Source organism: Gigantopelta aegis, chromosome 9 (genome assembly GCF_016097555.1).
Source record: "Gigantopelta aegis isolate Gae_Host chromosome 9, Gae_host_genome, whole genome shotgun sequence".
Classification (NCBI taxonomy): domain Eukaryota; kingdom Metazoa; phylum Mollusca; class Gastropoda; order Neomphalida; family Peltospiridae; genus Gigantopelta; species Gigantopelta aegis.
Window position 1 is genome coordinate 21,024,995 of NC_054707.1, and position 15,718 is coordinate 21,040,712.

The following is a 15,718-nucleotide window of genomic DNA, read 5'->3' on the forward strand; positions in this document are numbered from 1 at the left end:
ACCTTCATCTGTTCATCCATCCATCCATCTTTTCCTCCATCTAAGCATTTATATGTCTACATGTCTGTCCATCCCTCAGTCCATCCATTCATCCATCCATCAAATCAACCAGTTGTAAAACAATTTTTTTTGTACTGGTCTGGTATCTGTTGTCCATCCATCTATGTATCCAATCAGCATTCTGTTTGTTAATCCTTTCGATCCATCCATCCATCCACCCACCCACCATCCACCAATCCACCATCTATCCATCTATCCATCCACCTACCTATCTACCCACCTACCCATCCATCCACCCATCCATCCATCCATCCAACCGACAAACCAACAAACCAGCAAACCATCCATCTATTTCTAAAACTGATTTCTCAAGATGTGTGTTTGTCATTTTCTTTCAGCTTTGAAAGACTACAGATTGTAATCAATGAAATTCTGCTTATGGGTTAGATAAAAAAAATTAAAAAGTTCATCTGATTTTGTCATAGGTGTTTTAAAAATCAACAAAGCAGACTTTTAAAGGCCTGAAACTAAGTTGTGAAGTGGAGAGAAATATTTCTAAATGATAAACAAAATCAATTCAGTCTGAAACCAGAGCCACCATTGTGGTAGTAGATCAACAGGTAGCTGTGGTTTGAAGTACCCATGAAAAAAACTGACCTTTTGAAGTACCAACACACACACACACACACACACACACACACACACACACACACACAGACACACACACAGACACACACACATATACACAGACACACACGCACACACACAGACACACACACACACACAGACACACACACACACACAGACACACACACACACCGTCCTTTTATGCTATATTCACTTGACATCTACTTCCTGAATCCAATTTGCAACAAGGGAAAAAAAAACCCATCAAAGCCAAGGCCATGTGTTTACAGTGGACTCAGTCTTTTTTGTTATGTTGGCACTGTTAGACTATTTTATCATTGTCATAAAAGAATGTCACATCTGATATATTATGTTTAAAAAAAAAAAATTGATATAATCATAATCTGGAATAATGCTAATAATGTGTTTTAATTGTTTCAGAAAATCTGGAACATAAATTTTTAAAGGGACATACCCTAGTTTTTAAACACTAAAGCATATTTGTTTACTATTATAACCCTTTTTTGATAACTGAAATCATACTTTACTCAGATTTTATTGTTTAGATTATCCATTTCCGTATATTCAAAGTGTTTTTGGTCATCCTGGTATTTTTAATATCACAAAATGCATTTCTCATATTTTTAAAAATGCACCTGCATCTGAGAAGTAACAGTTATGGAGTCGAGTTTTAGTCTATTTTTAGAGGGTATTTCACCATTTCAGAGTCACAGACTCATATTTCATTCAATTGTAACTTTATCCAAATGTGATACAGGTTTGTAGACTAACTAAACTTAGTGTTAATTTCCATGGATTGAAACTAGGGTATGTCTCTTTAATTAACAATGATAATAATATGTTTTAATTGTTTTAGAAAATCTGGAACATAAATGTTTAAAGGTACATACCCTAGTTTTTAAACACTAAGGCATATTTGTTTACTATTACAGCCCTTTTTTGATAACTGAAATCATACTTTACTCAGATTTTATTGTTTAAATTATCCATTTCCGTACATTCGAAGTGTTTTTGGTCATCCTGGTGTTTTTAATATCACAAAATGCATTTCTCATATTTTTAAAAATGCACCTGCATCTGAGAAGTAACAGTTATGGAGTCGAGTTTTAGTCTATTTTTAGAGGGTATTTCACCATTTCAGAGTCACAGACTCATATTTCATTCAATTGTAACTATCCAAATGTGATACAGGTTTGTAGACTAACTAAACTTAGTGTTAATTTCCATGGATTGAAACTAGGGTATGTCTCTTTAATTAACAATGATAATAATGTGTTTTAATTGTTTCAGAAAATCTGGAACATAAATGCTTAATTCATTAACAATGCTAACAATGTGTTTTAATTGTTTCAGAGTAAAAGACATTCTGATTAAATCAAACAACATCCTCGAGGCATTCGGCAATGCTAAAACGAACCGGAATGACAACTCGAGCCGTTTTGGGAAGTACATGGATATCAACTTTGACTTCAAAGGCGATCCTATTGGTGGACACATCAACAACTATCTGCTGGAAAAGGTAAAACGTACAGGCCGACTTTGAGCTTCATTGTTACCCCGTCTGCTTCCCTGTAACTTTTCCTGTGGTGATAATAAATTTCAATGCTTCAGTAACTAGCATTCTTGAACCCTTAGAACCATTGATATGCATGCTGTGAGTTCTTGTCATTACTGTAAACTTAACTCCTGGACAAAACAATGACCATACTTACTTAGTGGCCTGCGAAAAACTGGCCCATTTCTTTTTTGGACCTAGCAGGTGGAATAAAAAATTTACCTGCTGCCCATCCCCCCACCAAAGCAACTCCCCTGCCAGATGAATGAATGATTATCTTGAGCTATTTAGTTCATGATTCTGCTATTTATTTCAATTCCATAATGCTCTAACATACATCTCGGAGGTTCTAATTTGTTTACACTCTATTCCAAACCCTCCCCTTACCCCATGCTATCTTCAAAAACAATATTTCTCGCTCCAGCCAGTGCACCGTAGTATGCGCTATCCTGTCTATGGGATGGTGCATATAAAAGATCTCTTGCTGCTAATCAAAAAGAGTAGCCTATGAAGTGGTGACAGCTGCTTTCCTTCCTCAATATCTGTGTGGTCTTTAACCATATGTCTGACACCATATAACCGTAAATAAAATGTGTTGAGTGCGTTGTTAAATAAACCATTTCCTTTCTTCCTTCCAAAACAACTCCCCTGTCAGATGAATGGATGATCAGGGAACATTTTGTTCAGTATCGCGTCTCAGTTTGCTACACAAGTTTCAGACATCGCTCTACAATCGCTCTAATCAATTTTCAACTGACTACAGATATCGCTAATCAAAATTTTGAAAACAAAATGTTGCTTGATGATTATTTCATCTGCTATTTAGTTCATGATTCTGTTATGTTTTAATTCCATAATGCTCTAAACTACATCTCGCAGGTCGTAATTTCTGTACACACTATCCCAGACCCTCCCCTTACCCCATGCTATTTTATTTCCAGCATGCCATATTTAAATTTCTATTTTTAGCCCTGTTTCTCAGTATAGTTTCAACCCCTGCAATTAAGAAAATATCCACAGCAAAAAACTATACTGTTGAAAAAAAAACCTGAATATAGTTCAAGGCAAAAAATTGCCATGAGAATTAAAAACTCAACGGCAATCTCCACATCAATCTCTACAGCATTGCCGATTGCCGTGGGCAATTGCAGGGGTTGAGTTTCTTATTAACTTTTGGATTCTCCATAAAAATAGATATGTTTGTGCTATATAAATACCAGTAATGCAGTGTGCGATTTTGAGGAGAGTCCGGGAGCCTGAGGCTCGCAAAAATCATATAAGACCCTCTAGGTTGGCTAGCATACAAGCCTGCATGGCTCGTAAAAATTATTTGTACAAATTACATTGATTCTTCGAAATGATACGGTCAACATATATCTCAAAATCCTGTGAAACCAGTCTTGAACAGTGATCTTTTCCATGGTTTCATGCAAAACATTAAGTGTATCTTCTGTTCTACTGGAGACAAGTAGTAGGGTTGGTGGTGGGCTCTTAAGATTTGCATATAGGGAGTCCTTACGACACTTACGTGTGTTAAACCAAAATCGCACATTTTTATGAAATATTTATATTGGTTTTTACATATTTCAAATTTATTTGATGTAAATGACTAATAAATCAATGACATTGTTTTCATCTTAGTGCAAGTGATGAAATCCTTAAGAAGGTTGAGTATCTTGCATGAATATCATTCTGTGGTTTAAGTAACATTATAAAGTTAAGTAACTACACATGAAGTAGTTTAGTGCCTCTTACCAGTCTCATTTGTGTTATTGTCTTGTTGTAGAGTCGTGTTGTTCACCAACAAAAAGGCGAGAGGAACTTTCATTCCTTCTATCAAGTGAGTGCATTTAATTCATAATTAAGGGGTGGGACGTAGCTCAGTGGTACAGCACTCGCCTGATGCACGATCGATCTAGGATCCCCGTCGGTGGGTCCCTTGGGCTATTTCTCGTTCTAGCGAGTGCTCCATAACTGGTGTAACAAAGGCTGCATCTTGTCTGTGGGATGGTGCATATCAAGATCCCTTGCTGCTAATCGAAAAGAGTAGTCCATGAAGTGGCGACAGCGGATTTCCTCTCACAATATCTGTGTGGTCCATAACCATATGCCTGACGCCATATAACCGTAACTAGAGTGCATCGTTAAATAAAACATTTCCTGTCTTAATTGATAATTATATTTTATGCGAAAATCAAGATAGTGTGACCATCTGAAAATAGCAGGCAATATATTTAAGACGGTAAAAGAAAAATCAGTTGTGAAACAGGTGATAAGAATTTTGTTCTTGCCTTGAATTTCATCAATTTGTTTTCCCTATCACATACCCAGGTCCGATTTATACATATAATCAGTGTTCGAAATAAGCACTTGTCCGTTTGTCCTGACAAGTGAAAATCTGCTCGGACAAACAAACTACCTTGGTGGTTGTCCAGTGGACAAGTCAAAATGTTCAATGAAGTTTCATTTTGAGCAATGAAAAACATCGTCCTTGTACTTGATTAAAACAAACTATTTATTGGACAAGTGAAAGTTGATTGCTAGATGTGTTTGTCCGGTGGACTAGTTTAAAAATTCTGCTTATTTCTATCACTGATAATTAGAATTTCTGTTATTTTTTTGTTTTTAATTATGCATAGGCCATACTTTGAAATCATTAAATTTTCTGTATATCATAAGCGAGTATAAAAATGATAATTTACATGGTATTGAGGCAGTTTGAACACAGCCATTCATTTGGTGGGGTTTTTTTTTCATTTCAATTGATTTTCTTGCTGATATCTATTTGAGGTTCAAGCACGCTATCCTGGGCACACATTTCAGCCATCTGAGTTGTTTTTCCGGGACTGTGGGTTAATGGTTAATTTTTAGTAGAAGTGTTAAGACTTCTGCTGGATGTACACATGTACATTGTAACCAGGGCCTGTGCTTATAAAACTTAAAGTCTAGACTTTAATAAAGTCCAGACTTTAATAAAGTCCAGACTTTAACATAATGCTATTTGAATGGCGTGGACATGACGTTAAAGTCTGGACTTTATTAGAGTCTAGACTTTAAGGTTTATAAGCACGGGGCCTGGAGTGCAGAAATGTTAAACTACTCACTAGTTTGTCGGACTAGTATAAAAGCTTCATTTGCTAGCCTACTAGAATTTCTACTTGTCCTACAACATACAACCAATATTTACTAGTCCACCAAAATTTCTTCTAATCTGACAGCTTGCAAAATATATATATTGTCACAATACAAAGTTCATGTTACGTGTTTTAATAACCTATAATATACCGAAGTGAAAAGATATGAAGAGGTCAGACGCAAAAACCGATAACGTCATTTTGTAAAAAAAATAAAAAAATTCTACTATCATTACTCAGTTCAAGGTGTTATGGTCTGATTTTCTTATTCTTTTTTTTTTTAATTCTATCTTTTATATACTTTACTTAATTGCCCATTGTGGACTTGATATGTTTTACATGGGGGGAAAAAAAAAAGCATAGCAAAAAAACCTCTATTGCAGAAAATTACTAAAATAGCATTATCGGTTTTTGCGCCTGAGCTCCTCATATGCTCCATGTGTGAATCTAAAGACCAGTGCCAATTCAATGTAATTCTGTTGGTTTTATCTATGTTTAAACATCTTTCGCTTGCAGTTACTGTCAGGGGCACAGGATTCACAGCTGAGCAAGTTGATGCTGACTCGGGACACAACAAAGTACCATTATACTCGACAGGGCGGCAGCTCAACAGTATGTATCAGTATTTGGGAACACACTAGATAATACACAAGATCTGCTTCACTGCATAAATGGAAAATATTTAAGTAGCCCGCCGGACCAGAACCAACTAAACTTTATTAGCCTGCCAGAATTTCTAATAGTCCGCCAGTCTATAGAACAATGTATTATTAACAATACTATAATATACAGTGTCTTCACTTCAGATTTTATATATAGAGAGAGATATATTGACAAAACATTATTGAGAACATTTGGTAAGTGATCAACATCATGTGGCAAACCGAATTAGAAAGAATTAGCATTTTTTAACTCGTCCGTCAGAATTTTTACTCGCATTTGGCGAGCGGGCGAGTACTTTCTGCAGCCCTGATATGCATACACATCTTAGCGTAATACACTGCCAAACACCTTACACAGGTAGATAGACAAATACATACAGATCTCGCCATTTGAGGGGAGCTGTCACTCAGACTCCCCCCATCACTCCCCTGTGTAATGAGTAATCTTTAGCATATGAATTTATTTGGTATCAGTATGCAGCGCACAATATTTCACAAGAACTATTGTTCTGTTCGTGTGTCGGTTATGCAACTTTAAAATCACGAGAACCGCCAAATCGGTTATGTGGTGAACAATTACATTCTAAAAGTGAAAGTACCATATATCAGTAATGAAAGAAAAAATTGGTTTGTTTTTAAATACATTTGAACCACCAATGTAGCACAGAACCGTAGTTCAAGTGTTTTAGGATTAGGTAGGCCTAACTCATCGGTTACGAGAACTATATTCACGTAACCAAACAATCGGTTACCTAAGTAAACCTCACGTGAACTGACTTCCAGTTACCTAAGATTTTGAAATGGTAATATCTTAAATGGCTTGCTGTAATTTAAAATTAGGTCAGCAATTAATTATTCCCCTCAATTCTTTTCAAGCCGAGATCTGCACATGTGCTTATATGCTACAGATACATAATTATATAATATGGCTTTATTTCTCTTATAGTTGGATACGATCAACCAGTGTTTCTGCCAGAAAGACATTTTTGGGTATGGAGCTATGGAATTGAATGCAACCACAGTCAACAGGGGGTTTGGAGGGGCCTGTCCCAGACAGAAAATGGGTTACGTTTAGGGTTAGGGTTAAGACAATCATACAGTAATGATAAGAGTCATTAATTTTGTCAAAAGGTTAACTTAAAAAAATTAAATCCACAAAAATATTTGGGTATGGTGCCATACACGTTTTACTCTCTGGCAGAAACCCTGGATCTACTCATCATAGTCTTTGGATTGTGACTTGATAATAATTAATTTCAGGTAGATTCCATCAATGACAAACGAGACTTTCGCAGTGTGATGGATGCCATGAAGGCGACTGGGTTCTCCTACAAGCATGTTGAGACTTTATGGAGCATCGTGTCAGCTGTTATTCACTTGGTAATGTCACAGCTAGGATTGTATTCTGTCAAACCTCTGTTGAAATAGCAAACTGACTTAAGGAGAGATTCAGTATGTGATTGGTGGCTTGAACTTGTACATTCATTGCCTATGACAATTTTTAAAGGGTTTTGTTTGCCAGAAGCAAAATGCTCACCTACAGTAATTTGACCTCTCTCTCTGTCTGTCTGTCTGTCTGTCTCTCTCTCTCTCTCTCTCTCTCTCTCTCTCTCTCTCTCTCTCTCTCTCTCTCTCTCTCTCTCTCTCTCTCTCTGTCTCTCTCTCTCTCTCTCTCTCTCTCTCGCTCTCTCTCTCGCTCTCTCTCTCTCTCTCTCTCTCTCTGTCTCTGTCTCCCTCTCCATTCTCTCTCTCTCTCTCTCTCTCTCTCTCTCTCTCTCTCTCTCTCTCTCTCTCTCTCTCTCTCTCTCTCTCTCTCTCTCTCTCTCTCTCTCTCTCTCTCTCTCTCTCTCTCTCTCTCTCTCTCTCTCTCTCTCTCTCTCTCTCTCTCTCTCTCTCTCTCTCTCTCTCTGTCTCTCTCTCTCTCTCTCTCTCTCTCTCTCTCTCTCTCTCTCTCTCTCTCTCTGTCTCCCCCTCTCTCTCTGTCTCCCTCTCCATTCTCTCTCTCTCCCTCTCCCTCTGCCTCCATCTCTCTCTCTCTCTCTCTCTCTCTCTCTCTCTCTCTCTCTCTCTCTCTCTCTCTCTCTCTCTCTCTCTGTCTCCCTCTCTCTCTCTCTCTCTCTCTCTCTCTCTCTCTCCTCTCTCTCTCTCTCTCTCTCTCTCTCTCTCTCTCTGTCTCCCTCTCTCTCTCTCTCTGTCTCCCCCTCTCTCTCTCTGTCTCCCTCTCCATTCTCTCTCTCTCCCTCTGCCTCCATCTCTCTCTCTCTCTCTCTCTCTCTCTCTCTCTCTCTCTCTCTCTCTCTCTCTCTCTCTCTCTCTCTCTCTGCCTCCATCTCCCTTCTCTCTGTCTCTCTTTCTCCCTCTCTCTCCCTCATCACACTCTCAATCTCAATCTCGATCAATTTGTTGAAATAATCATGTTAACTATCAAGTTGCTGTTTGTTAAATAATACCATTCCTCACCGTTTTTGGTTTTTCTTTTTCTTTCGCTCAGGGAAACTTAGAATATTCCACCGATGATGATCTGGCTGTGATTCCCAACAAGTCGGCCATTAACGACATCGCCCAGCTTCTGTCGGTCGACCCATCAATGCTGGAGAAGACATTGCTACACCGTGTCATCGCAGCAGGAGGCAACGTTGTCGAGAAGGGCCTCAACGAAAAGGATGCTCTTTATGCTAGGGATGCTTTTGCAAAGGTAATAATCAGCAGATACTTCCCCTCCCAATCTTGCCTGTGTCAGATAGATTAGTTTTTGCTAAAAGCTTATGTAGGCTGTTTCTATTTTTTGTATATTAAAAGTAAATAAATTCTGTTTGTTTAATCCTGCAATATCATATCAACTGTGAAGAGCAAAATGCATACAAAACTTATTGCAAAAGTTTGTTTTGTTTAACAACATCACTAGATTAATAATCATTGGCTATTGAAAGAAGTTTGTTTTGTTTAATGACATCATTAGAGCACATTGGTTAATCAATCATCAGCTATTGGATGTCAAACATTTGGTAATTCTAACTCGTAGTCATTTGAGGAAACCCGCTACATCTTTCCTAATGCAGCAAGGGATCTTTTATATGCACTTTTCCACAGACAGGATAGCACATACCATGACCTTTGATATGCCAGTCGTGGTAAACTGGCTGGAACGAGAAATAGCCCAATGGGCCCACTGACGGAGATCAATCCCAAACCGATCGCGCATTGAGCGAGTGCTTTACCACTGGGCTACATCCTGCCCACCATTGGCTATTGAATGTCAAACATTGGGTAATTCGGATGTATAGTCTTGGAAAGAAAACCCGCTACACCTGTTGTTGGTAGCAAGGGATTTTTTATGTACACCATGCCACAGACAGGATAGCACATACCACGGTGCATTGGCTGGAATGAGAAATATTCCAGTGGGTCCACTGAAGGGGATCGATCCTAGACTAACCACATATCAGGCGAGCGCTCTGCCAATGGGCTACGTCCCTCCCCTAAAACAACTCATTGCAAAGAACACAGTCTTTGAGTTGGATTGTTTGACAGCTGGAGGAGGTAAAGTTTGTTTTATTTAACGACGCCGCTAGAGCACATTGATTTTTTATCTTATCATCGGCTATTGGACGTCAAACATATGGTCATTCTGACACTTTTTTTAGAGGAAACCCGCTGTCACCACATAGGCTACTCTTTTTACGACAGGCAGCAAGGGATCTTTTATTTGCGCTTCCCACAGGCAGGATAGCACAAACCATGGCCTTTGTTGTACCGGTTATGGATCACTGGTCGGTGCAAGTGGTTTACACCTACCCATTGAGCCTTGCGGAGCACTCACTCAGGGTTTGGAGTCGGTATCTCGATTAAAAATCCCATGCCTCGACTGGGATCCGAACCCAGTACCTACCAGCCTGTAGACCGATGGCCTGCCACGACGCCACCGAGGCCGGTACTGGAGGAGGTGTGCTGTTGTGTAATCAGTGACGTGTTATTTCTTTTCAACATCGCCTGTCCTCAAAACATAAGACGCGAAGGAGAAAGAAGGAAGTTACAGTCACGTGACCGGAACAGGAATGGGGTGTGCAGTAGAAGAATTCAGGCCATCCCATTGGCTGTTGGGATGTTCGGACCATTCTACTAACCGTAGGGAATATGCACTAGTTTTGAGGACAGGTGATGTACATGTATCTATAAATGAGAAAATACTTCAAGTTTTCTCCATTTCTTTGCAGGCAATCTATGACAGAATGTTCTCGTGGATTGTATCGCGCATCAATGAAGCCATAAATCCAAAGCTGTCTGGTCAACTGGTGGGCAAGAATACCGTGATTGGAGTGCTTGACATCTACGGCTTCGAGATATTTCAAAACAACAGGTCAGAACTGATGTCTCGTTGTTATCTTTTTTTTATTTTGATAGCAGTATAACAAATAGCATCTCAAACGGTCAAAGTTCAAAGCACATCTAACTTTGAATGTTGCATTAAGTAAGATATTTCAAAACAACAGGTCAGAACTGATGTTTCGTTGTTATCTTTTTTGATAGCAGTATACCAAATAGCATTTCACTGGGTCAGAGTTCAAAGTGCACTTAACTTTGAATGCCACATTAAATAAGACCACGCCAGGCATTGGTGATATATGTTACAGAACTTGTTGTCGTAAAATGTTTCATCTGCCCAATAAATTCCTGTAATTTAATTTGAAATGGTATCAGTGTACTAGCTACTATTATGCATGAAATATGTGCATGGTTCTACTAAAATAGGATGAGAATTTGTTTTACAAAACGTGGGTAGTCAAAGTGGCTTCTTATGATCTGTGAAACTAACAACCTATCCCCAGTGATTTTAATAATATGGGACTGGGATTTAGATCAGTGAAGTGCTCACCTGAAATGATTGGGTTCGAAGGATCAAATCCTCACGTCAGACTCATTGGATTTTCTCAGTTGTGAGCAGGGCGCAGTATTTCACGAGAACCGTTGTTCTGTTTGCATGTTGGTTACGCAAGTTTAAAATTACGAGAACCGCCAATCGGTTACGTGGTGAACAATTACATTCTAAAATTAGAAGTACCATATATGAGTGATGAAAGTGAAAATCAGTTTATGTTTTTAAATACATTTGAATCACCAATGTAGCACAGAACTGTAGTTCAAGTGTTTGAGGATTAGGTAGGCCTAACTCTCGGTTATGAGAACTATATTCACGTAATCGAACAATCGGTTACCTGAGTAAAACTCACGTGAACTGATTTCTGGTTACCTAAGATTTTGTTCCGTGTGGGGCACTGGTTGGGACAGAAAAGCCGAGTCAGAGAATGGGTCTACTGACTTGCATATCGAGGGCCATGTGTTGTACTGTTCATTCATGGGAGAGTGATGTTAAATATCTCAAGCTACTTATGTAAAAAAAAAATCCAGGTTTCCTCTAAAGATTATATGTCAGAATGATCCAGTGTTTGACATCCAGTAGCCAATAATTAATTAGTCAGTGTGTTTTACTGGTGTTAAACAAATTAAACTTTTTTTAACTTTAACAGTGGTTTTGTTTATAACTTAGTTTTGAACAGTTCTGCATCAACTACTGCAATGAGAAACTACAGCAGCTGTTCATCGAGCTGGTGTTGAAACAAGAACAGGAGGAGTACACGCGGGAAGGAATAGAGTGGCAACATGTGAGTCATGTTTACTGTAAACAGGGCTCGAACTTAACGCAATTGCCGTCATTGAGATATAAATTGCCATAGGCCGGGAGCATCACCGATGACATAAAAGTGCCGCCGGTAAAACTCCCCAATAATGGCAAAATGTTTATATCTGATATACATTAGTTGCCGGTATATATACATTAGTACATTTAAAATATGTCTACATACAGCAAAATATTAGTAGTAGTATTTTGCTGCAAAAGTCTTCTCTTTTTTTTCAATTGCCATGGGCACGCTTTAAATTGCCGTCAGTGGTCCATTTCACTAACTGCAATTTTGTTTTTAAATTGCCATGTGAGACAAATTCTTAAGCTCGAACCCTGTGTAAACTAGATTAATATTTGACATGTTGAGGGTCTTATGCTCGAGGTGTGTAAGTTTCACAAACAGCCGTTGGTATCTGGAATGCATGTCTGCAATTAAAATAAGGCAAGTGTATAGTCTCATGACTTGCGGATGAGCACAAACAATGCAAAATTTATATACACTTTCCCCTACCTACCCCCCTCAATTTACAGTATTTTGTGTATATCATATGTGTACATGTCAGGCCATAGGATTTCAAACTCTATGGGAAACACTTTTTCAGTTCCATGCCTTGTGATCATGGGAACACATCGGAAACCGTTTATATTATTTTTGTTGAATAGTTGTACTCGACATAATAATCATAAGAAACAAAATTTTGGTTCCGTGATTTTTACTGATTCAGTACCGGAAACGATAGTTACCATGAAATCTGAAGGCCTGCATGTATCTATGAAATATGCTTGGGTGTGAGTTTGTTTGCATCCTTACATAAAAAAAATGATGATACTGAAACTTTTTAAAGTAAAATGCACTGCCAGTTAATTTAAAAAGTTGCAAACGTCTAATGAAAAAAAGTAAAGTTTGTTTTATTTAACGACGCCACTAGAGCACATTGATTTTTTATCTTATCATCGGCTATTGGACGTCAAACATATGGTCATTCTGACACTTTTTTTGAGGAAACCCGCCGTCGCCACATAGACTACTCTTTTACGACAGGCAGCAAGGGATCTTTTATTTGTGCTTCCCACAGGCAGGATAGCACAAACCATGGCCTTTGTTGAACCAGTTATGGATCACTGGTCTGTGCAAGTGGTTTATACCTACCCATTTGAGCCTTGTGGAGCACTCACTCAGGGTTTGGTATCCCATGCCTCGACTGGGATCCGAACCCAGTACCTACCAGCCTGTAGACCGATGGCCTAACCATGACGCCATTGAGGCCAGTAACATCTAATGATAAGTTATTCTAATGGAGATTTCAGTTAATTGATTGAAGTACTCAACTCTAATTCACCTAACCAAACATTTGATTACCTAGATAAAAATGACGTGAATCAAGATTTTAAAAGACTGTCCACTGGATATATATATAGCAAGTTAATAATGCTTGTATGTTGTGTTTGTGTTGCAGGTGGACTATTTCAACAACAAGGTGATCTGTGACTTGGTGGAGCAGCCTCATCAAGGAATCCTCGCTATTCTGGACGAAGCTTGTCTTAACGTCGGCAAGGTCACAGACGCGGTACGAATCTTTACTGGGCATTTTGAAGATTTTGTCTTCTTAACTACATTTTGTTTAGGTCTTATTTTGGTTGATGTTAGTTATTGCAAAATATATGTGAGTGTCTGCAAAAGGTGAAATTTGAGAGAAACTAGCAAAATAATTATTTGGCATTTTTTGATAGTTAGTTAAAACAGGATAATGTTCTCAATTCTTCTCAAAGATTGATATGATGTCGGAAATCTTGAGCATTTATTAATAATAAGAATTGTCTCTATTTTAAAGAGAAAGTTTAAAGAGGTTTATGATAGTATTTCTGGCAATTAAAATACATTGAAAACTATCATTTTATCATTAAAGTATACTAAATAGACAGACGAAAGAAAGCCTTTCATATTCAAGTTTTGTGGCAAAAGGAAATTACTGAAGGATTAATAAGACTCAAGTAATGTTTTTGTTTTTTTGTAGATGTTCCTTCAAGCAATGGCACAGAAACTGGGCAGAAATGAAAGATTTACCTGCCGATCGGTGAGTAGTTTCACGTTTCAAGTAGATAGATTAATTCAAATTGTTTAGTAATGTTTCAATCGACATGCCAGTCCTATTTTTGCATATTTTGGTTTTACGAAAATTGTGTTTTGACATCATTCTAGCTTTTGACATAAAACTTTATGTGAGAAATATTGATGTCCACATGATCGCACAGAACTTGAGATCCAGTTTTTAACTACTGTAAAATAATATGTTGAAAGATATAACAACATACGATCATATGAAACGGGACAACCCATTTACAACTTAGAAAAAACTATCTGTGCTACTGCCTTGTGAAATGTATTTAACTACTCGACAGAATACTGAAATGTATTTTTAATAAAAGCATCGCAAAGCTAAGTCATTTGGATCACATTGGCCAGCAATCACTCTCCGTTATCACTTAAACAAAAACTAAATATTCTTAAGATGATAATATGTTAAAACCAGCAGTGCCATCAATATTTCTTTTTAATTCGGATACAGGAGAATTGTAAATGAATTCAATTCAGTTTAAACAGAATTGAAAACATGGCCCGGAACCAGATTTATTATAAATAAGTACGGTTACACACTGTAAATATTGCATACAATAGATATTTATTTATTACATGTTGCAATACCAGCCTTGATGGTATAATGGATACGTCAACAAACTTGAGGCTGGTATTGTGGTATGTATTGGGTTTATATCCTGGTTCCGGCTTTCACCCAGAGTGTGTGGGTAGGGATAAGGCCTCTATAGCAACTTCTCTCTCAGCATGCTTGAACCGTAACTAGATATAAGCAAGTGAATAAGTTGCAATGAATGAATGCATGTTGCAGTTGAACCCAGCAGACAAGACTCTGGAGTATGACCAGGATTTCCGGATCCGTCACTATGCCGGTGACGTTGTGTATTCCGTGGTCTCGTTCATCGACAAGAACAAAGACTCGTTGTTCCAGGACTTCAAACGTCTCCTCTACAACAGGTGGGTACTATCTTCCTTGTGACAGATATCACATCTGCCAAATCAGTCGTCTATTTTATGAATGTTTAAAGTTTGTTTTGTTAAATGACACCACTATTTTATGAGTTCATATTACTAATACAGTACAAATTTACAAACAGTTCTCTGATTTTTACTTATAAAGTTAATTGCAACCAATCCATTAAAGGGACATTCCTGAGTTTTCTGCATTGTAAGATGTTTCTGACTAATAAAATAGTTCTACAATTAAACTTACATATTAAATATATTTTCTTGTTTAGAATATCAGTGTCTGTATATTCAATGTGTTTCTGGTCGCCTTAATATTTGTAAAAAGCCCAAACTGGATTTTGTCTCGAAATAATTTCGTAGGTATGAAAAAATCTTTTTGAGGAAATAAAATGAAATGTAACCTAGTACAAATATTAGAACGATCAGAAACACGTTTACTATACAGTCACTAATATTTTATGCAGAAAAATATATTTGATATGCAATTACATTCATCAAAAAGTCTCTCTTAGTCGATAACATCTTAAAAATTGCAGCAAACCCTTTAAGGTTTAATTTATCATTTGCAAAATCGTCAAATGAAAATCAAAGTTATATTTGTCAAATTTATTTTGTTATTAATTTGCCAAAAACTGAATTAGAAATTTGTGTGCCATTTGTAGATCCGTATATTTAACAGCGTAACCTATTTCGACACCTCTCTGGGCAAATGTATCAGTGGATTGAGATGTACCGATTATGTAACATTACTGTATTGCCAAGAAGTAATCGGGACACCTTGACCTTTAACACGTTAAAAGATAGATAAAATATGTCAAATAAATATATTTATTTTTTTGTTATAGAAAGTGTATTGATAATTTTTTCAAAATAGTTGAAAAGAACACAAAACACAAGTTGTTTGACAAGTGTGACATAGTCTTAGCATTACAAAACATTACATGGGGGAGAGGCTATAATAAAGCAAAAATTGTA

General features: G+C 37.5%; 1 protein-coding gene across 1 annotated transcript in view; it reads left to right on the forward strand.

The window, feature by feature from the left end:
• Nucleotides 1-15,718, forward strand: part of LOC121381090 (unconventional myosin-Id-like) — a 59,426-nt gene that overhangs the window by 29,411 nt on the left and 14,297 nt on the right. The window contains exons 4-13 of the mRNA XM_041510193.1: nt 2,002-2,167; nt 3,990-4,043; nt 5,854-5,949; nt 7,260-7,379; nt 8,491-8,694; nt 10,214-10,356; nt 11,545-11,659; nt 13,137-13,247; nt 13,695-13,754; nt 14,586-14,731. Coding sequence (XP_041366127.1) covers nt 2,002-2,167; nt 3,990-4,043; nt 5,854-5,949; nt 7,260-7,379; nt 8,491-8,694; nt 10,214-10,356; nt 11,545-11,659; nt 13,137-13,247; nt 13,695-13,754; nt 14,586-14,731 — 1,215 coding nt within the window. The remainder of the gene's footprint in view (nt 1-2,001; nt 2,168-3,989; nt 4,044-5,853; nt 5,950-7,259; nt 7,380-8,490; nt 8,695-10,213; nt 10,357-11,544; nt 11,660-13,136; nt 13,248-13,694; nt 13,755-14,585; nt 14,732-15,718) is intronic.